Source organism: Lepidothrix coronata, unplaced genomic scaffold (genome assembly GCF_001604755.1).
Source record: "Lepidothrix coronata isolate B3197 unplaced genomic scaffold, Lepidothrix_coronata-1.0 Scaffold14, whole genome shotgun sequence".
In the NCBI taxonomy this organism is placed as follows: Eukaryota; Metazoa; Chordata; class Aves; order Passeriformes; family Pipridae; genus Lepidothrix; species Lepidothrix coronata.
The window spans coordinates 3,453,682-3,477,192 of record NW_016690194.1 but is presented as its reverse complement, the minus strand read 5'-3'; the positions used below and the strand labels follow the sequence as shown (position 1 = coordinate 3,477,192).

Sequence of the window (23,511 nt, the reverse complement as noted above, 5' to 3'; positions counted from 1 at the left end):
ACACTGAAGGAGGGGAGATTCTCAAACCAGACATCTGCTTCTGGTTCAGGCATATTTTAGGAAACCATCTAGAAAGAAGCTTTGTTGCTATGGAGACACTTTTATTTTCTTCCCTTAGTTGGCTGAAAAACATTAGCATTTCCAATTTTTTTTTCTTCAAAAGGCCAAATGTCGCTTAAGCAAATACAAAACTTCTGAAATTGCTATGCAGAATAGGTTAATCGAGCTTTCAATATTTAATTAATTATTCAACTCAGAGCTGTACTAAAGAGAGGCAGGAAACAGTTCAACTTTCCTACAAACTCCCTTCAATGGTCAATTCCTGATGGCTGGCCTAATTGCTTCTTCCCTCAAAGCACAACTAAAACTTTGTATTTCATGTTGCACTCAATAATCTTGCACAATAACTTGTATCAGACTACTCATTTCCCTCCACATTCTTCTAAAATCAACCTAAGGAGACTGACAACATTTGGACTAGGAATGTGCTTCTCTCTCTCTGCCAGGGAAGAAACAAGAAGAGCAATACAAATATTAATGTAAGTACTAACATACCACTAGCATTCAGTGACATTCAGTGATATGACAGAAATTTCCAACGCATGTCATCCATGTGGTAGAATCCAGAAGGTAATCAGTACACTCTTTCCCTCCCTTTAGCAGATAATCTGCATGCCCAGTGACTCCACTAATTTGCATAAAAATAAGGAATGTTTCAAGTTACTTTGGACCTAAGGGTTTTAAAGACAACTCCAAAATGCTAAGTGCCACCTAGTCTGTGCTTTAACAAAAATTGCTTTGCTTTAACAAAAATTGGTGTTTATTTTCTCGCATTATACGACTAACACCTATGTAACTTGACCTGCAAATGTGTTCTTCATTCCAGACTCATTCACCATAAGTAAACTGGTGTAAGACATGAATGCCAGCATCCAAAGTATGCTTTTATTAACACACAGTGAGAAGAACTTCAAAAGATATAATAAACAAATTAACTCCCTCCCTTTACTTCTTTTCCTCCAACTATTATACTGTCAAAGCCTTTGCACTGGAGACCTTTCCACCCACCTCCTCATTCCAGCAAACTTCCTCTTCCTACTCTATGATGTGAAATCATAATCCTGTGTTATCAACATCACAGTCTGTTGCCATGGAAATAATTAGACCTGACTGCTCAGGTTAGAAATTACGGCCCATGTGCGTGTTTACCTTCTGGGTGAAGAGAGAATCTGGAGAGAGAATACTTGAGTTACCTTAAATCACCAAGTGGCAAAATAAAAGCTTGATAGTGAAAAGCACTACAGGAATTTTACCAAATGTGGGCACACCACTGAATTAGAATCAACCTGTGGTAACTGGCAAAAGGATGCAAGATCAGAGGACAGCTATTGAGTAAAAGAGGTAAAGCCACCAAAAATGGCAGAAGCAGCTAATTCTTTGATACCAGAGTACGCGCGGTTACTTTCATATGAATATGAATTCCCTACACTAAATTAAAATTCCCAGATGTCCTCATGAAAAAGCCTTAAGATGTGACACTGTATGAATTAAAGAAATGTAAAACTCATTTGGGGTGGGGGGAGAAAAGAATTAAAAAACACAGCAGGGATATATATACCTGAGGTTCAGTTTCATGTTCTAAAAGTCTGTTAAAAACACAGGGCTTGAATGACATACTACGAGTCTAACCATGAAAAGGTTATTAAGAAAAAAAAGCAGTGCCAAAAAATCTGCTCCATAAGATAGACTGAGACAACAAACAGGACTCTGCTAATTAATATTTGTTCTGCTTCAGCATACAGTTACTGGACCAGACTGCAACAAACAAGCATGTCTCACCCAATCACATCATTAATCCACTCACATTCACCACCTGAGGACCAGCTATACCCCACAGATATTTATTCATCTGTTCCACAAACAAACAATTACAACACATTTTCTGGAATTAGGGCACCTGTTACATTCGGCACAGCTTACAGGCCCAGAGGCAGATATCAATTAATACTGAAAAAATTACTGTATCACAAGCCAACAGAAGTTACTTATTATTATTTGGTAATGCTATCCCCCAAACACCCATGAAGATCAAAAACACAACTCTTGTAGAGCAGTGTAGTTCAAATATGCTCTGCTTAAAACTACCACTTCATCATTACAGAAAGCAAAACACATGTAATGCCTTGTTTCCAAACAGATAAAGAAAGGTACAAACAGAATCTGTGGCATGAGTGTGAAATGTCTGGATTTTAACAAGCCTGTGAAGCGCTTTTCAGCTGAATGGTAATTAAGTGGCAAAATAACAAAATTATTAGGAAATAAATTCTGCAAATTTCTTTAAGTTTGTAACACGTAACTATGTTTCTTTGTCTCATTAAATACATAGTGAATACAAAGACATCTGGCAGACACTCAAGCCACTAGAGGAAGTCACATTTAAAAGAAACCTGACAAATAGGACAAAGTTCACAGCAATACATCACAGTAGTTTACGTGGTATTCCTCTATCAGCAGAAGAACAAAGCTAGAAATGTAATTACATGAGATAGTATCCAAAAGTCTTACATAGTATACGTTGCGCATTTTTATTTTAAACTATCTAGTACTTTCCAGAAGCATTACACTCACCAACTCTTTTTTAAGTATTAGGTTACTTACAGCTTCAGGAGTAAGCAGCTTACTCACAACTAAATGAACAGAGGTCTAAACAACTAATAGTGGCTAATAGCTTGTGAAGCACTGGAGCACAGGCTACCACAAATGCAAATGGAATGGGGGAATCTCACCCATCCACTTTTCCTGTATCTCCTACACATGAATTATTAGCTTTCACACAGATTAAGGCAAAAGTAATCTTATTTCTAAATTCACATCAATTTGTCCTGACAGACTTCTTTCTCTGAATTCACCAGCATGTTGGCCTGAAATTCACCCCAAAGCTGCATTCGATAAATTATTTCAGATATTTTCATTTGAAAGTCTGTACTTTTTCGCAGAGGAATCCCAGATTAGCTGTTTTATTCCTGCGACAAGACTGTGGTTTTAAATTTTTGGCACTTGTTGCTCCTGAAACAGTAACCTCTGTCATCAAAATGAACAAAGTTTTCACCAAGCTGGCAAGTCTTACTATAGTCATAGTCTCTGCCCCAAACAATTTAAAAATCAGGTGAAGAAAAGAACCAAAAAACCAAAACAAACACAAACAAACAACCCCTAAAAGAAAGGCAGCACATGACAGTTATATAAGGAACAAGAGATCTAGATTAACAAAAGATGTGGTAAAAAGTTACACACACTGCATTCTGTGCACAAAGCAGTGATTCAGAAGACTGAGATTCTTGAACAACATGTTCAGGAACATCCTGACTCTGGCAGGCCCACAACCCAGCCAGCATCTGAGAGCTCCTTCACTCCATTTGCTGCAGTGAGAGTCATGGGAAGAGACTGCTAGCACTTGACTGCTTTCTGCCAGGTGGAGCTTTTGCACACAAAATGTTTCCACAGCTGCTTCAAAGGGCATGTGTTACAGAAGGAACTTTGACATGGACCAGCAAAACTTTTGCCACATTTGTTCCAGGGAGGGTACCACAGCTGGGAAGAAGGACATGCTTCCTGAATCGTGAGTTCTCATAGGAGGTGGAAAAAAATTTGTGTGGTGCAATTAGCAAGCAAGAATTCAGTTTAGAAAAATCCTTTTTTTCTTTTTTCCTTTTCTTTTTTGAAAAAAGAAGTTTTACAGCTTCAAAAAGGAAACACACTAAGTCCCCTGTGAAAAGCTGCTCGGTTAACCGCAGAGCAGTTTGTCTTTCTACCTAAATACACTATATTCCCTCTGAGCCCTTAAGCCAGGGCTGCCAGTTGAGCACAGCCCTGGCACATGCCCCCCTTCTCTTCCTTTTGTGTGCTCCACAGCCTTGCCACTGCACAAAGAGCACTCCCACGGCCCAGTTTACTGCCTTTAGAGTTTTCCCACACTTCAAACTTGGCGACAGATTTGGAAGACTGAATCCAAGCAGCAAGAGCTCCCAATGCTGCCCTTCTCCACAGAGCTTCCTCTGCCAATGCTGATCTAGTGTTTAGGAACAGCTCCTGGACAATCTTGTTACCTGGAAGGTGACTACTCGGCTGCAGCAGGAAAATACTCGCTCGAGGGATGTGCTGGGAAGGATGTGAGCCCAGTCTGGTTTATCAGGCAGAAAACATCACATTTGGAAGAATGATGCAAACTGCATTTTCCCTGGTCTGAACTAAGTGGAGTCAGGACCAGCACAGCTAGAGACAGCAAGTTTCACTAAGAGAACTGCCCAGAAAATCCAAAGTGCTGGAAATGGTGGCAAGCAATGGGACATTTCAGCCAAACTTCTTTCTTTATAGAAATGGCTAGTGTACCTTCATTACGTACACTACAGTGTAAATTTACACTTTATGAGCTATTTTAAAATCTGCCCTGCTTAATAATCTGTATCAGCAAGAAAACTTTAAAGTGTCTCTTACAATTAAACCCAGGCAAAACGTTATATAAATCAAAATTTTGCTACCATATCAAAATGTTACACTGGGGCTGTATAACATCGCTCATTTCCTCATTACATGCTACACTAATTACTACCAGCAGATTCAGAATTTTCTGCACATTAGAGGCTTTTAAAGGAGCTATAAAAAATTTCAGGCACCATTAATTTAAATTTGTATTGAAATTTCCTTTTGACAGATGGCCAAAAATTACTTACTATTTAGAGTACCAGAGCCTCCCTGTTTGCACATTGAAAGAGGAAAGTAAAAAATTAAAAGGAAGAAGGAAATTTATGTCACGTTCATTACCTGTTAAATGTTAAGAGGCATTATCCTGCATGAATAAATTATTTCTTACAAGCACACAGACTCCAGCTCCTGGCAACTGGCACGTTCTGGCTGACAAAAACCATCTCAAGTCACACAGCAGACAATCATAAAAACCCTTTCTTAACTGGGAACCACTTAAGGGAGGACAGATCAATTAAACAAGTGACTAACTGCTACTCTGGGCATCACTGCAAACATTTAAGGAAACTAGCAAACTATTTTGCCTTGCAAAGCTGGCAGTAAGTCCCATAATGCTGACACAGAAACCAATTCACAACCTGAACAGCGTGAAAGACAAACACCTACTTATCAGTTCAAAGTAAACTGGCACAAACTAGCAATGCCCTCCTCTCCCTTTGGAAGTTGTATGAGTAACAGCGGCTTTGAATCAATCCCAGACAAACTCAGGCTTTTCAGTACAAATGCTCCCCCTAACACCCATGCCAGCATAAACACCCCAACATCCCACAAATGACAGAAACATGACTAGCATGTATTGTTTAGAAACAGCAGATGGTATATATGAGTAGTTCTCCTCAGCCACTTTCTTGAGTGAAATCCTCATGGTTCTAACTACACAGGTATGCAAACTCACTCAAGAAACCAGATGAGTTTGTATTGCCATATTTAAGTATCTGCCCTACTTATATTTGTTTGTTTGAATGCAGGAAAAAGGAAAATGGACTAAACCTATCTGTTCACAGCAAAGAGGGGATGTTCTAGGGAAATTATCATTAATCTGTGCCCAGCCTCATTGCATAAAGCACTAAGGGCACTTTCTAGTCCTCATGACAAGAAAGCTGAAGTGAAATCCAACGCACTGTTGTCTTATGTCAGCAGATAGACAGCTTCAGTGCCTTTGCTGCTCACAGTAAAAACTGACAGTTCCTGTCAGCTCCTCGTTGTTATGCAGAGCCGTGTGAGTAATCGCAAAACTGACAACCATCGGCTCAGATGCACTTGGCTGGGACATGTCAGAGTTGCCAGTGGCAGAATGGGTGCACTGGGGTAGACTGTGGGACACGTCCCCACCTGTAGTTGCCAAAGAAGCAAAGCAAAGGCATGGCCCCTCATGGGGCCCCCGGCTGGACACGTTTCTGACAGGGACAAAGCCTGTGCCCAGAACCATGGTTTTCCCAATGCCAGCTAGGGCACACTGTAACATCTGACTGACAAGATCCTGGTATTCTTGTCTAATGCACCCTAGACTCATGCTGTGAACACCTCTTCTGCCACTTGGCCAACTCCAAGAATATATATAATAATATTCCTAAAAAAACCACCACTAGAAACTTGACAAACTCATCGTAAGTGCTCAAAAGGTTGGCATAGGTTTTGCCATTTGTAGAAGTTTATTTTTCATTTCACATACCAGCACCTAAAAAGGTTTGTTGACCTTATGTTTCTGAAAACCGTGCAAACTAGGAGAGCAGACTGATCCAGGAGAGGGCAGGGCCAGGGTACAATCTCCCCACTTGCAGCATGGAAACCTCAGGAGCCTCTGAGAGAGTCTAGTGGCTATCCAGTATCGAAAAGCATCCAGGCACATAGCTGAGTCACAGTTATATGCATCACTGAATGCTCAAAAATATACAGGCTGCAAGGTGTGTTATTACATCTACTTATGGACACTACCATACACAGGATGGTACATACAGAGTAATACAGATACATTGCAGAGTCATTCAGAACCTGAAAATTAACTTCTGGAAACAGAAGGCAGAATCCTCAGTGTGAGTACCACGTTCATCAGAGTAGGAAAAGGCAGCTCACTCCTCTCCAACTACTTGAGTCAGAACAGCAGGCAGCACCCCACCTCTCCTCTGAGAGAGACAGAGCTCTCCTTTCATAAGTGCATTATAAGGAAATATCAGAATTACAGTTTACAGTCTCCAAATTATTTAAGGCTAATGGCTAATTGTTTCTGTCTCAGAAGTGTGGGCAGGGACCCCAGGCAGACTTTTCACTCTAACCAAAAACAGCCTCGATGGTGTTCCAGCAAACTTGCTGCTCAGCATGTTGCTTGCAATCCTAGCTGTCCCACTACCAGCCACTTCCTAAATGTGATACACAATCTATGCAGGGTGCTGCTACACGAGTATCACAACCCAGTTTCACTTGGTGACTTCTTCCACCACTCTGGGCCATACTTCAGAAAAATGCAGTGTGCCTACAGCTCTTCAAGCTACCCTTTACACCTATGAAATGGAATCCTACCTTGATGGAGTCTCTGTCTGCATGCATAAGGAGGGGAAGAGATGGTGGCAGGAGATGGAGATGGGGGAAGAGAGAAAGAGAAAAGTACCGGTTAGTTTACATAAAATTATACATTTATCATACTGGGAAGAAAGAATCCTGATGTCTGTTAAATAATAAATTTCACAGATGTTAACTTTTCTGTACAGTTAATTATTAACGCTGTGCAGCCAGATTTATAAAACTGGATTTCTAGCACTTGAACACAATTTCTGGCTACTGCTAGATAATAAACACTGAAGTAATTAGCTTGCAATTCTTCTGAAAATCTCTCTCCCCTCCTCTCCTCCCCCCCCCTTTTTTTTAACAGGAGAATATTTTAAAAAAAGAAGGGAAACAAACAAAGCCACACACTCATCTGTCAGCACCGACCTCTTTGGTGATCATTATCATGGTGCTTCTTCTCATCTTTGATTGGGAGGTGTGACTGCCCACCCAGCGCACTGGAGAGTGCCAGGAGACCAGCACTGCTGCCAATGGGTGGGATGGCTGGAGGCTGCAAGCCCGAGGGGTGCGGAGTGAGCGGCACGGGAAGACCATGTCCGTGTGACAAGTGCTGGGCCTGAAGTTGTTGCTGCTGTGAAAAACAAAACACAGATATTGAATTTGTTCAGGGAGCTGGGGGTTGTCTCATTGCTTATATACATCAACTGTGATTGATTAGATCAACCAATGCATCTGATCAATTCAGATATCAACACACAAACATCCTGGTGTTTTAAAAATGTCCATATGTTTGGACACAACACATTCAGTAAACTTCAGGCTGCAAAAGAAGAACAACAATGAAAACAAAACAAAATAAAAGGGAAAAAAAAGAATAAAGGAAGGGAATGTTCCCATTTTTTGAGAAATCTCTGTTTTTCTGACAGAAGTATTACATTTTTCTCTTTCTAGCAGAAACGCACACGTACACGTCTAATCAAAACACATGTAACTATAAAAGTAGTTATATAATAAAAAAAAGCTGAAAATTGAGAAAATTAGTGTTAAACAGTTCTCCCAGCGCCACTACACAGCATGCAGTGAAAGTTAATTTGAAAGAGAAAACCCAAATTAACAATCCAGAAAAGGAAACTGGTTGCAGCCACCGTTTTAAGCCCTTTAAGTGTCCTCAGCGGTACTTGAGCAAATTACTAAAGAAAATCTAATGTAGCAAGGCTTGGATCCTCCTGTAGGCTTCCTCAATAATGCTGAAATAATTGGGTACTCTGTGCACGTTTAGTGATGCTTGAATGAAAAGCTAGAGGCCTGCCCTTGTAGTCTTCTCTAGCTGCTGACTCTGTGTTGTGACAGGTTTATTTGAGTGGGACTGTGATGCATGCACCAGTAACTGCACTGACAAGAGTTTAAAGTCATTTTTACCAGTACATTGGCAACACAGAGAGAAAGCCCTTGAGAGGTTCGAACTGGAGTGCTTGACCTCAACCAGGGCTGCATCAAGCTCTGTGCTATACTAACCACTGTGGGATAGACAGACTGTTGCTATTCATTGGGAAGGCAAGGGCAAAAAAAACAGATCAAAACAAAACATCAAACAGGTGAAAAAGTTTAGTTAAATATATCCCAAGAAAGATCTGTTCAGATCTAAGGCTTGCATGCTAACAGTCCCAACTGTTAGCAGTCCCAATTTCTGTTCATACAATAACTAGATCAACTCTGAAATTCTGGTTTTCAAGCAGCCATTGCTCAGGATTCAGGTAAATCCCCTAAGTCCTCTGGGACTGTTCTCTCCCCCCGCATGTCTGTATACAGGACTTCAGAAGAAAAAAAATATGTAATTTGCTTTGCATAAACCCATTCCATTTTAAATTTCTAATTGCTAAGGCTTGAGTTCTACTTTTGTTTGGTTTTCATTAGAACTTAAATTTACTTCCCACCCTGCAACCTATCTCTTGATAATCAACAGACACGTTGCTCACTTTACTATTCCCCTCCCTCCCCTAGCATGAATCTTTACATAAGGGTGAGCTGAAAGTAAAAGGCTGCAAGTCACACACAGCATGCTAGATAACTTTTGCAGCACACTGCATGCCTTCCTTAACACCCCACCCCTAAAGTACAGATCCTCCTCTTCCTCTTGGAAATAAAACCCACGCAGTGGAATCAGACTGGTGGTAGCACACACGTGTCATCCACTCAAGATCAGTGCCAGGGAAAAGAGGGTAATGATCCAAAAGAATGGTGAGGGGAAAAAAATACAAAAGGGGTGGGGACCACACAACAACAACAAAATCAAAACCAGAAAGAATATTCTTCCAGGTGGAAGAAGAAAGGAAGGCTCAATCTTTTCCCTGCTTGCAAACCCATGTAATTCTAGCAGGTGTTCCTTCTTGTAGAAAGCATCAAACACATTTTGCTTGCTTGATGCTCTTATGGCAGTATGCTTTGTTTTTCAGAATTTTAAATTAATTCTAATGAAACAACTCAAGAACAAACAGTGTATTGTTTAGCTTCGGTTTGAATGGGGCTGCCTTAAAGTAAGGAAACAATCAGGCATATGCCTGATCTGGGGAGGGAGGAGAAGAGCAAGCAAAAGAAAAGGGATGGACAAAATAATCTGTGTTCTATCAGCTGATTTTGAGCAAGGAATTTCCCATTCCTGTTTGACAATAATGTACTGCAAGAAGAACTCTGCCTTATTCTTGCCAGCAGCTTAAAACAAAGACTTTGAGAAGAGCTCAAGAGTATCAACAGTGAGCTTTTTCCCTTGTTAACTATTACACTGTCAACCAAAAAGAGACACTCATTTCACAGTATTGTACAACCTGTATAGATCCCTACTGACCTACCATATTTGCACTATTTGACCTCCTCTGTGGATAAGGATGGTTTCCAAGAAGCTGGAAGAAAACTGCAATAAAAATGTAATGCCCTTTTTTACTGCTCTTTGTTGGGAACCTCTCCACATAGCTCAGCAAGACAACAGCACAGACTGAATCTTGGATGTACTGAACATCACTAATGCCTCTCAGGTATAGTATGGTCATTAAGAGTAATGGCACTTCAGTGCCTAGCAGCTTGGGATCACCCTGAACAGCTTGGCTGGCCCAGTCCCTCTTGGCCAAGAACCAATGTGTTTTCACTGCAAGTTGCATTGCAGAGAGCTCTGAAAATAACTGCAGAGAGTAGCGGGAAAAAAAAACCAAACTCGGAGCCTTCCTGCCATGGAGAGCTGCAAGTTCTTCGATTAGAAGTGATGGGAACCTAAAATCTGGAAAGAACATGGCCCATGTAGTGACAAACTGTCATTCACTAATACAGCAGAAATTCAGTCACTTGTAGCAGCACAAAGAAAACAGTATGAAAAGCAGACTGTTAAAGAAATCTAAGTTAACATCCAAAATTTCAGCATGGCCCCATATGCCTATGCCACACAGACACAGGTAATGTGCATGCTGTTAGGCTGGGCTGGAAGTAAGTGTCCAATAACAGAAGGATTATGGACTAGGATTGCATTGGTATGGGAAAGGACTATGGACTATAACCACCTCCATTACAATGGACGATGCTGAACACCAAAAATGAGGCACTGGTTCAAACCCAGAAATGACACAAATTCAAGTGAAGCACTGAATTTCTATATTCTGTGAGCACATTTGCTCACAGAATATAGAAGAGAAAATAAAAGTATATAATCACATAATTAGTGCTGTTTGCTAATAAGCTTAGTCAAGAAAGTAAAGACAAAGCGACATCACATCTCTGACTGCCATTTCCATGACCTCTGAAAACTATTACTGTATTCAAACACCCACAACATTCGCAGCTTGGTTTTGCTTTTCCCTTGTCCATAGGTGTCACTGGTGAGCATCAGGTGGCCCGCATGCAGTTATTTGGTTACAGGGAAAGTTATAAAAACAGGGGCAATTCTTTAGTCCACTGGGCATCAGGTTAGTAGTCCAAAGTGGTAAAAAAGCCTGATCTCCTCTAGTCATCAAAATGCCAAAGACATGGAGCAGTAAGACAACTGACAGATACTCTCCACACACAGAAATATTCCACTACAGAAGAAAGTTCATATTTGTTTCTGCATGTAACATGAATTTAGATCAAAAAATCCAACACAATTAAAAAACTTGCAAAGAAAGCCTGAAAATGAGCAACACATAATTTTTTGATGTTGTTGTAATCCCTTCTCTTCCCCTTTCTTCATTTTCTTTTTAATTTGTTATCCTTAGTCACATTATTTATGAACTCTTAGCATGTGGTTAACTTTAGAGAATCCCATCACAATTGACTTCAATATGTGTAAAGTCAAGCATACATCTTCAGCATTTATGCATAATAGGTGAAAACTTGGAAACTAGGCTTTATGATGCTGTAAATTTTCCAAAACTATCTGAAAATAAGAACAGCAAAAGTTGGCTACCAAGAAATATGCCCTACAGAATTGCAAAATGCAATGTTTTTAAGAAGATCCAACACACAAAAAATATAAGAGCAAGGGGTAAACACAGCAATCAGAAAGAAGACAAAAAAAGTAAACTGCATTCTTTTTAGTAATATATTTAGGAAGATGATCATTTAAATCAGCTCAGTAGTAAAAACTGAAGTAAAACATTCAAAACATATTAACACATGTCAAATAAAGATAACATTTGGTTGCTCCTAACGGTATTTTATTTTCTGTATATTCTTCTAGGCAGTCTACACTAAGGAATAAAATAACTCCAAAGTCATGTCTTAGCAAATGGGTAAAAAGGATTTGCAAAAGGTTTTTATCTAAGTATCACTAATTTTTACAACCACAATTCTTAATATTGATGCTTAGCTTAATTCTTTTCCCAAAACATTTTAAAAGATCAAATTTGAAGTAAACAGTGATAACAAACCCACTAACAAATTAGCTTCAAATGCTCTCTTGTTATAGTCAGCACATTCAAAGCCTATTTTCCTGGAAAAGGTTCAAGCTTTTACTGGATACTTTCCAAGCAGCTCTGTGTTGCAGTAATCTACCACTTTTACTCTTACAGACCCCTAAAGCTCACAGTCATTACCCAAACAACCTGAGCCTCCTTTAACCTGAAGACATTTCAAATGTTAACAAACTAACATCTCAAAAAGATATTTTCTCTTTTATATTTATACTCATGCGTTCACTACCCATACCTGCAATGCTGCTGGAACGGGACCTCAAAATATCTAAATCAAATAGCTTCATTGTTTGTTTGAAATGAGTTAGATGATGTGATTGATTGCTCAGAGTGAATCATTAGTAAGATAGCATACTGACAAAACAGAAACCAAGAGAAAGAGGAAACAAAGAAATAAAGTACATAAGTACACAATATTGATGTCAATGGTTTGAACACCAGTAAAGGAAGTCCTTTGGCACACACAGTTATGAGTGTGCCTAGGATGATATGAATTTTTATCTATCACGCCTGTTCACACCCTTGATGTGATCTGCACTATTTATACTTCCTTCGTACTGGCACAGCATTACTAAAAAAAGTTTTTTTGATGCTAAGATACAACACAGCAAAACAGCTTACAAAGAGAGTCATGCAGTTGTTTCTCCAGTGGAATGGTTCTCAAGCTATATGCATATATACCATATGACTGGTATATAAAGAGACAGTGATACTGATATAGGGTAAAACAAACTACTACCCTTACTCTTTTACAGAATCACAGAACATTTCAAGGAAGAGTGATCATTCCGAAAATTATTACAGTGACCAGAGTAAAAGGAACTATCCTGGTGGGAGTCTGCTATAGACCACCAAGATGAAGAGGCAAATGAAATAGTCTGTAAACAGCTGGCAGAACTCTCTGATAGCAGGTACTTCTTCTCACAGAGGATTTCAACTTACAAGATATCTGCTGGAAATACAATACAATAGACAGGAAACAATCCATGAAGTTCCTGGACTGTGTGGAAGATAACTTCCCAACACAGTGGATAAGTGAGACAACAAGGGCTGGCACCACACTGGACCTGCTGTTTGCGAACAGAGAAGGATTATTGCCAGATGTGGCGGTCAGAGGCCGTCTTGGTCACAATAAGGGCCAGTAGTAGGATCCAGAGAAATACAGACCTGTCAATCTGACCTCACTGCCAAGGAAGGTTATGGAACATATCACCTTGAGTTCCATAATGGCCATACAGGACAACCAGGGAATCAGGCACAGCCAGCATGGGTTTGTAGATCCTGCTTGACCAACCTGATCTCCTGCAAAAAGGTAACCCACTTAGTGGATGAGGGAAATGCTGTGAATGTTGTCTACATAAACATAATAAAGCTTTTGACACCATTTCCCACAGCATTCTCTTGCAGAAACTGGCTTCCCATGGTATGTATCAGTGCACTGTTTGCCAGATAAAAACTGATTGGGTGGCTGGGCCCAGAGGGTAGTAGTGAACAGTTATATCAGCTGGCAGCCACTCACTAGTGGGTGTTCCCCAGGGCTCAATACTGGGGGCAGTCCTGTTTAACAACTTTACTGATGATCTGGATGAGAGGATCGAGTGGCACCCTCAGTAAATTTGCAGATGACACCAAGTTGGGCAGGAGGGTACGAAGGCTCTGCAGAGGGTTCTTCACTGCATCAATGGGTCAAGGCCAATTGTATGAGGTTCAATAAGGTCAAGTGCCAAGTCCTTGGGTCACAACAAACCCAGGGACCACTACAGGCTAGGGGAAGAGTGGCTCAAAAGCTGCCTAGTGGAAAAAAGACCTGGGGGTGCTGGTTGACACCCAACTGAACATGAACCAGCAGTGTGCCCAGGTGGCCAAGAAAGCCAATGGCATCCTGCCTTGTATCAGCAATTGCGTGGCCAGCAGGACCAGAGGAAGGGATTGCCCCACTGTACTTGGCACTGTTGAGGCTGCATCCAGTACTGTATCCAGTTCTGGGTCCCTCACTTCAAAAAGGACATTGAGGTACTGGAGTATGTCCAGTGAAGGGAAACAGAGCTCGTGAAGGGTCTGGAGGAAAAGTCTTATGAGGAGTAGCTGAGGGAGCTGGAGTCGTGCATCCTGGAGAAAAGGAGGCTCAGGAGACCTTATCACTCTCTACAACAGCCTGAGAGAAGGTTGTAGTGCAGTGGGGGTCGGTCTCTTCTCCCAGGCAACTAGCTTTTGGATGAGAAGAAATGGCTTCAAGCTGTACCAAGGGAAGCTCAGATTGGATATTAAGAAAAATCTTTGCACTAAAAGGGTGGTCAGCCATTGGAACAGGCTGCCAAGGGAGATGGCGGAATCACCATATCTGGAAGTGCTCAGAAAAACTTCTGGATGTGTCACCTGAGGACATGGTTCAGTGGTCACCATAGTGGTGCTGGTTTAACGGTTGGACTCCATGATCTTAGAGGTCTTTTCCAACCTAAGGAATTCTGTGAATCTATCAAAGGTGTTCTAAATTCTAAATTCTAATTGGAAATTTAGAATTGGAAATTCTAAATTATCAGATGCAGCTGATCTACTAAAGTCAAACATTTCTGTTCACAAAAGGGAATGAATGCACAGGTTAAGACAAAAATACAGGAGAAAAAAAGAAGAATGAAAAACAATGAAAAAGGAGAGAGAACAAGAAGGAGACTAATAATAATAAAAGTAATTTTATTTTTTACAAGAATCAAATGCTAGGCTTCTTGTTCTCTTTGAATCAGTAATTTCTGTCTTTGAGGATGCTGATTTCACAGGAAGAAAGCAAGCTCTACTGAGAAAACTATGGGGAGAAGGAAAAAATCAATAGCTGTCATTAATCAGAAGAGGAACATTTAGAACTCCTACATAAGTAACAAAGAAACCATCAGAATCATATCTCTACAAATTGCTTCAAAGATCTTTTAAGTGAATGAGGAACAAAAAATCATCTCCCAAATCATATTGTGGGATGAAAGGCAATATATGGAGAGCACATTTCCGTTCTGTCAGGATACATGTTTCACCATTTGTCCTCACTTTCACTCCCACGACTATTTTTCCCTCAGTGAAACACCACAGATAGAGGACAAAAAATTAATAAAACCTACTAGGAAATAAAAGATTCTTGGTAAAAAAAGGACAGAATCTTAATAAAGGAAAAATCTAGTCCCCTGCAAAAGGCCAAGTGCACCTTCCCATAGAATACTGGACTTCAATAGTTTCTTCTGATTGCAGGACTTCATCTCAATTTCACAGTGATGGTGGAGGGAGGAAGAATTAAGCTCTTCAGAATGATTTTCTATTATCAATTAATAAACGGCAGAAGTTCCTGCATAAATCATGCCACTTAAAACTCTCTTCTTCCTTCTCTCCCATCAATTCCTAGCCAAGGAAAATCCACATCTCCTGCCAGAGAGGGCAGAAAGCACAAATGCAAGTAAGCTCAAGGTCTTACCATAAGGAGGGCCAGTGGTGTGAAATGTGCCTCAACATACCAAACCTTCACTTCAAAACCTTTTCACAAAGACCAGTGCAAAGAATAACAACAAACGGCTGTTTTCTGCTACAGACAAACAGACGGCAAAAATCATCTCTGACTAAGGTGCACACTGGTTCAAGTACCTTATTTACAAAGTGCTCCACTCATGTCCTACCCACAGATATTGGGAAGAAATTTTTTTCTCCTCTGGACTCAGTAGAAAAACAGCATCTCTACCGTGACCTTGTGAACCTTGTTCCTTTTCTTTAGAACCAGAAAATGAGAGCAATGCCAATGCTCTTTCTAGTGGCCTTCCAAATAATCTTCTAGGGTCATCATATTTAAAAGTTTCTGAAACCATGGGCTGAAAAGTGAAAAAAGTATCACCTGCGATGTATCACGAATCAAAACAATAAAAGCTAGAAGAAAAGTTAAGCAATGCTACCGATCATAGAGAGATCCAAGTGGCTACATCTATAAGCAATTCTAACAATCTCCAATCAGCCACAGTGAGAGACAGATTCCAGGCAAATCTTCAAACTAGGCTCGAAAACTAGATGCCTCTCCTGAAACACTCTGGCACCATATTAAAAACAGCATCCTGCAGTCCTCTGAAGAATTCCTAGGGTTCTCCTTCAAGAAGAACAAGGACTGGTTTGATGAAAACAATCAAGAGATCCAGGAATTGTTGAGGAAGAAGAGATCCACTCACCAAGCACACCTTGCACTGCCATCCTGTCATGTAAGAAAAGCAGCCTTTTGTCTTGCATGCAGCAAGATCCAACAGAAACTTTGTGACATCCAGAACAAGCAGTGGATCAATCTGGCTGAAAAAACTCAATTATGTGCAGACACGGGTGATCACAAAGGATTCTATGAGGCCCTGAAAACAGCATACGGGCCTACATATCAGGTCCAAAGCCCTCTACTCAGCACTGATGGTCAAACGCTTCTGACAGATAAAACCTCCATTCTGAATCGATGGTCTGAACACTTTCAGACTCTTTTCAGTACCAACCGTGTAGTTCAAGACTCAGCTATTCAGTCCATCACACAGCAACCGGTGAAGAATGAATTGGATATTGCCCCCACTTTGGGAGAAACCCTTAAGACCATATAGCAGGTGAAAACTGGCAAGGCATCTGGGGTTGATGGAATTCCACCCGAAGTCTGGAAACATGGGGGCCTTGCACTCCATGCTAAATTTCATGAATTTGTGGTGTGCTGTTGGGAACTAGGCAAACTACCATCAGACCTTTGCGATGCAGTTATCATCACCTTGTATAAGAAGAAAGGTACTAAATCAGACTGTTCAAATTACCGTGGTATTACTCTGCTCTCCATTGCTGGCAAAATCCTGGCAAGAATGCTTCTAAACAGACTAATACCCGCTATAGCAGAAGGAATTCTACCTGAAAGTCAATGTGGTTTCAGAGCCAATAGGAGTACCACAGACATGGTATTTGTTCTCAGACAACTGCAAGAGAAGTGCAGGGAACAGAACAAAGGTCTCTATGTAACCTTTGTTGACCACAACAAGGCTTTTGATACTGTGAGCAGAAAAGGTCTGTGGCAGATTTTGGAACGTTTAGGTTGTCCCCTCAAGTTCCTCAAAATGATCATCTCACTCCATGAGGATCAGCACGGCCAAGTCAGATATGGCAACACACTTTCTGAGCCCTTTCTAATAACCAATGGTGTGAAACAAGGCTGCGTTCTTGCACCAACCCTATTCACAGTCTTTTTCAGCATGATGCTCCAAAGGGCCATGGCAGACCTCAATGATCAGGACGGTATCTACATTTGATATCGTACTCATGGAAGCCTATTCAATCTAAGGCAACTGAAGGCCCACACTAAGACCTTAAACCATCTTGTCCAGGAGCTGCTCTGTGCTGATGACGCCGCCCTTGTTGCCCACACAGAAGTAGCTCTGCAGCGTTTAACATCCTGCTTTGCAGACACTGATGAGCTCTTTGGGCTGGAAGTCAGTTTAAAGAAGACAGAAGTTCTCTATCAACCAGCACCTCAGGAAGTCTTCCATCATCCCCATATCACCACTGGCGAATCAGAGCTCAAATCAGTCCAGCAGTTTAATTACCTAGGTAGCCTCATCTCCTTGGACAGTAAGATTGATGGGGAGATAGACAACAGATTAGCAAAGGCATATAGTGCCTTCGGAAAGCTTCATAAAAGAGTTTGGCGAAACAAACACCTGAAGAAAAGTACAAAGATCAGTGTTTACAGAGCCATAGTGCTGTCTACTCTCTTATATGGATCCGAATCATGGATCATCTACTGTCACCACCTGCGACTCCTAGAACACTTCCATTAATGCTGTCTCTGCACAATCCTAAACATTCATTGGTCAGATTATGTGACCAATACATCTGTTCTAGAGCAAGCAGCAGTCACAAGTATTGAGGCCATGTTGCTGAGAACACAACTGCGTTGGGCAGGACACGTCTCCAGGATGAAGGACCACTGCCTCCCTAAGATCTTGCTCTCTGGTGAACTTGCCACCGCAAGAGAGGAGCCGCAAAGAGAAGATACAAGAACTCCCTGAAACAACATCTCAGCCTTGGCCATATTGATCAACATCACTGGTCTACTCTGGCCTCCAATCAGGAGGTCTGGAGACACACCATCTATAACGCTGCTGATGCTTTTGAGAAAGCACGCAGGATCACTCTTGAGGAGAAAAGACAATGCAGAAAGAATCATGTCTTGCAGAATATACCACCTAAGGAGCCTTTTGCAACTTGACGTGCCTATCCTGTACTGGCCTTTTAAGCCACCAGCGTGCTTGTAACAAGAGTGGGTAGAGCCCTCCCCAAATCTTCATTCGCGAAGCCTAGCCATGGCAACTATAATTTACTTCAAAGCTTCCTCACAAGATATAGTTTTAGAGCCATGTAGTATCAGCGAAAAACAGATGCATGCTACGCATCTCACACATGCATTTCTCTAATGCATCTTACAAAGTCAATCCTTACCAGTCAAATTTCTACATAGCAATTACTGAGAACTACAAGCTCCATAACTCTAAGTGCTAACACTACGTTTCATTATACGTACAATATACAAATATAGACTGTGTTGGATTTCAGCAAGTTGTCTTTGCTTAGGATAAGAACCTGGGTTGCATGGATTGATCCATTCTTTCCAACCCGTTCTGTGTCTTTAAAAACTGCCATTTCTGGTGCAGCTCTGGTCCTCTGCAGAGCACTGTAATGCCTGCTCTTCTCGGAGGTGAGCAGCCTCTTCCCACAGGTGTTAGAACATGTGAATATTATTATCTCTCTCCAAGCAATTTAATTGATAGGTGTTGTGTTCTGCCTCTTTAATGTAGTGTCTGTTAGTCAAGTAACTGAAACTTAAAGTGATTTAACTGCAGTTTCCCATTTACAGCGGTTTCAATAAAGGAAGGATCAAATCACCTGGATTTAAGTCACAGCTCTAAGACTGTGGAAGGACCACTTTTTCTTTTTGCTTCAGTCTCTTTCGAAGGTGCAACAGGGAAAGCACTAGTCCCTTGTTCCAGAAACATTATTGGATTAAGTTCATCAGTGTTTGTGATGCATTCATATACTAAAAAAGTGTCTGTGAGAAGTTCACCAAACGATAAGCAAGGAATGGTCTCGCTAATGAAAATCAAACATTCTGAAATATAAGACAACTTAAAATATTTAAGATCTCCCAAACTCCTTTTTTATGGATGCACTTAACATGTGGAAACACTTACACAGTATTTTAGTGTCCATCCCAGTTAAGCACTAAAGCCCTCGTTTTGTCCTGTAATTAAGACTGAAGATACAAGAACTACCCACATACCTGAAGAAATGCAAACACTTAACTGATCCACTGCAGAGAGTCCTGGTCCTCATTCATAGCTGTAGGCAGCAGCCTACCAATTGGGGTTGGGAAAAAGTCTAGATGCCAAACATACAACCTTGTTAAGGGGTGATATCAGAACTCTTGTGTTATGAAACCAGGACACAGTAACAACTGCCTTTAGGCTATACTGCACAGTAAGGGTACCCATTTAAATGGATGGCATCTCCACTTAGTACATAAACCTTGCTGATTTTGCAATGAAACACGTCTGCAAAACCCCTGCCTTCACAACACTTTAAAATCAAACAGACACACTTCTTTTTTTCCAAAGCACTGGTATAAGGCCATCACTGAAGGTAATTTTTGTATGGCCAGTCTTCGTGAGCAAAGATTTGGGAAAGGTCTTTACCCTTCGAGCCTGCGCAGTGGATTTTTTTAGGTGAGACACAGCGTGCGCTGAACTGAGCCCACCCTTTAATCCTGAGGTTCACCTGCCGGGGCCGAGCAAGCTTGGACAGTGGCAGTGAGGTCCTCAGGACGTAGGTTTGTTTAGAGTGACCTTCTCTTAGATGGATTGCCACACAGGGCTGACGAGCTCCATCTGCCCGGGGGACTTTTTCCCTGACCGGGAATCGAACCCGGGCCGCAGCGGTGAGAGTGCTGCATCCTAACCACTAGACCACCAGGTAATATATGGCATATAAAAGACCATTATGGAGCACAGTACATCTGTATTTGGTTGGCAACACCTTCCATATATGGGAGTACAGGCCACATCAGCAACAGTGTTTTCTCCTTTCTACTGTATGTGAAGTAAAAGCACACAAAAATAAGTCATAAATAAAATACTGCATATGTTCATGCTGTAGAACATCACAAAAATTCTCCATGGGACTCCTCATATCTGCACTGATTAATCCTAATGAAAAAAAAAAAGATATAGTGGTCACATAGCTTTGGTACCAGGGTTTGCAAAACCTTGAGAAACATGGAAGCAAAAGCCAGCTCTCCTGCCTGATCAGATACAGTGTGTGAGCTGTAACACTCATGTCATATGCACGTACTTAAGCATACGGAGCGAGGCCTCTGGCACCAGCATATTGGCAGTTAGATGTTAGTAAGTGGTCAGCACTTCACACTGCAATGTTACTGACTGCTCATATAGTGATAGATAATATAAATTCAGTAGCTACCATAGCTACTGAAGGTAGGCGAAAAAGCGAAAAAACAGAGGCAGCCCATTCTATGAGTAGCAACAGTATTTAAAATCCATCCTCAGAATGTTTTTCAGTAAATACAGTACCTGAAAATTATTTACATTCTAATTAATTCCCTTGGAAATCTCTAAAAAATTCCTGTGCCTCATTTCAGCTTCTTTAAATCAAGATTATGCTGCATATGGGAGAGATTTATTTAAATTAGGCCTCACCTTCAAGGCTCTCTCTGAAGCCGGCACATCGGAATAAGACAACAAATCCCTCCAAAACAGCTCTTTACAGCCAAAAAACAGGGTGTCTTTAACTTAGCCAGACTTCAGGTGAATAACTCAAAACCAAAAATGCTCATCCAAAAGGCACCTACAGTTCCTTCTACAATTCAATATCAGGCACTAGGCAGTATCAAAAAAATTGCAGAACCACATCACCACACACCCTCAATATACAATCAGCAAACAAGTAATTAAATGGGGAGCAACGAATTTCAGCATTTTGTTAGGGTACACAAATAAACATAACTGAAAGCACATACCTATTAAGTCAACCTCTTCTGCCACCTTCCCACTGTAACAGGTCACCAACTCGTTCTACAGATTTAAGCTTCAACCACTGCTTAACACACCTTTAAACAAGCAATACAGAAGGGCTGGAGAGACAAGAGACTGTTGACCCCATGCTTGTTTTACTGCACTTCCCCACAGTCCCTGCCACAATTGTTCCTGAATGCACACACTGGGCAGGAATGACTTTTCCATACAAACTGCCTGCATCAGTTCAAACAGAAAACCCTCAGTCTTCCTCACAGCACAAGCACACACATAATCCAGAAACAATCTACCCTCTCTGTGAGGAGCAGGAGATGCCTCTGCACGTTAAGCACCAATGTAAAGAAGAAGCGCCTCAGCATCTGGCATCTGGAACGCCGGACAACTGGCTCCACAGCAATGATGGTTGGCACTGATGCCAAATTTTCATTTCAAGTTGTGTGCACTGCACTGCTTTCAAAGCTTTCCATGCTTGCTATGCAATACTGCATAGCAGTTGTAAAATGACCACTCACTTGAAAACAACCAAACAACCAAAAATTACAAACCTTTTGAGATGGGTCAAACAAGCACCTTGGCCTCAAATACAGGGTAGAAATTGTGACAAGCAGTTTATTTTAAAAGGAACATTATAGCTTGGTAATTATATAAGACAAGATAGAAGGAGTCCCTTCTTCCAGTAACTGACATTTGCTATTTTTTTTTAAAGAAGATAATAAAAGTGGCATAATAAAACAAAATGTTTAAAAATTAAACCAAACCCATCCTTTTTTTCTTCAGATGTATAGAATGGTAAAGAAAAAAAATTATTTCAATCATTTCCTTAGTAATACAAGTAATGTTTAAATAGATTTAATAGTGCTGCTCCAAACCAATGAATTATGAGTTTAAAACCTATTAAAATGTAATGTTTTTTTCCTGAGCTGAGGAGAGAGAGATTTAAATTCACTGAATTTTAATATTTCAGCTTGAGCTGCAGGAGGTAGAGAAAGTCCAAATGAACTATTCCATCAGCACCATTCAAGCATGAACATTTTAATCAGTTTTACTTCCTTGGAGTTCTCCAACACAGTTTACGCTGTCATTCTGAAAGCACTTAACACAGAGGGTGTGAAAAACCACCAAGGCTTGTTATTGCCTTCACAATTGATGGCAAATAATTTTGCAGACTTCCTATCATTAAAATGTCACTGCTAAAAATTGAGGTTCAGCATTTCTTGTGCTAAACTGCATTTTCTTTCAACACCATCACATATCTGTTCTTCAGTTTTTGGTGTATTTATCTTTCTCCAAGTGATAAACAGGCATACAAGCAGTAGCCTTTATTTCTCCCTTACTACCCAACTGCAGTTGAAAAATTACTACTTTAAACAGCAGGAAAAAAACAATACTCTGATAAAATTCTTAAAAAGTTACAAGTTAATTCCCTGGTTCCCTTATTAAAATGTAACCACACTCACACAGTGTGTTCCAATTGTATTGTATAATGGATTAAAAAAAACAAACCCCAACATTTTAAGAAAGTTAGACAACTCAATTTATTAATTGAGGAAATGAAAACATCATTCCTAATTAGATTATACTGCTGACTTAAGGCTATGATTCATGTGTTGTTCCAACAGTGCGATCTTGCAGATTCTAATGTAAAAACACGGCAGCTTTGACACATGACAAGATCAACTGGATACATCACATGGCTCATCCTGGCACACCCAGCCTGGGAAGCAGCTCTGGACGTGCACTTCCAACGCCCCCAAGCAAGAACGCTACACCACACCATCCATGGCAAACACCAGATGCAGAGTCTGTATGCCTGCAGATTTACAGTCCTCCTGCAGCATGCTTATGATATACATAGTTTTGATTTAGTTTTTCTCACTGCATCTCTCCAGGAGATGATAGATGATATCTAACTTGTTTGAGCCCGTCAACAATTTTCAACTGAACATGACCTGTGAAAGAAGTCATTATAACTGTGTTTCATTCCATTAAACATAACTAGTTTATTGTCAGGAGAACAAGCAGCCTCTCCAGATTCCGGGTTCACTTCAGTATTTTGCATTAAACTGCATGGATCAGTGATTTGGTTCATTTACCAATGAAGATAGAATAATATTGCAAAGTTAAAAGGTGCTTCATGAGATTCCATTAAATTAGAGCACATTCATACAAAAATATATGTGTGTGTGAAACATAAAGAGAGATGTGATCCGTGCACGTTTGATTCTCTTCTTGTGGCATATTCCATTCTGGTAGAATCCATTTTAAACTGACACCCATGGTTGTTCTGTGCGAATTGAAGGGGTTTAGCATGAGTGAGGTGAACTGAACAGGACTCACTCAAAGCACAGAGAAATTTAAGCTACAGTTGTATTTCAAAAACTCAAATACTGCTTCCGTCGTTGTCTGATACACAGTTCAATGGGTTAAACATACTTTGGAAGTTTTTCTAATACCAC

The 23,511-nt window shown here is 40.6% G+C and overlaps 1 protein-coding gene across 3 annotated transcripts in view; it reads right to left on the bottom strand.

Moving 5' to 3' along the window:
* TLE4 (transducin like enhancer of split 4) overlaps positions 1–23,511 on the bottom strand; it is a 100,663-nt gene that overhangs the window by 36,362 nt on the left and 40,790 nt on the right. For 2 of the 3 annotated variants that reach the window (XM_017806245.1, XM_017806247.1), the window contains 2 exons: positions 7,471–7,675; positions 7,060–7,076 (listed from right to left, as the gene is read on the bottom strand). In XM_017806245.1, the coding sequence (XP_017661734.1) occupies positions 7,060–7,076; positions 7,471–7,675 (222 nt within the window). The remainder of the gene's footprint in view (positions 1–7,059; positions 7,077–7,470; positions 7,676–23,511) is intronic. The other variant, XM_017806246.1, reaches the window with a different exon arrangement.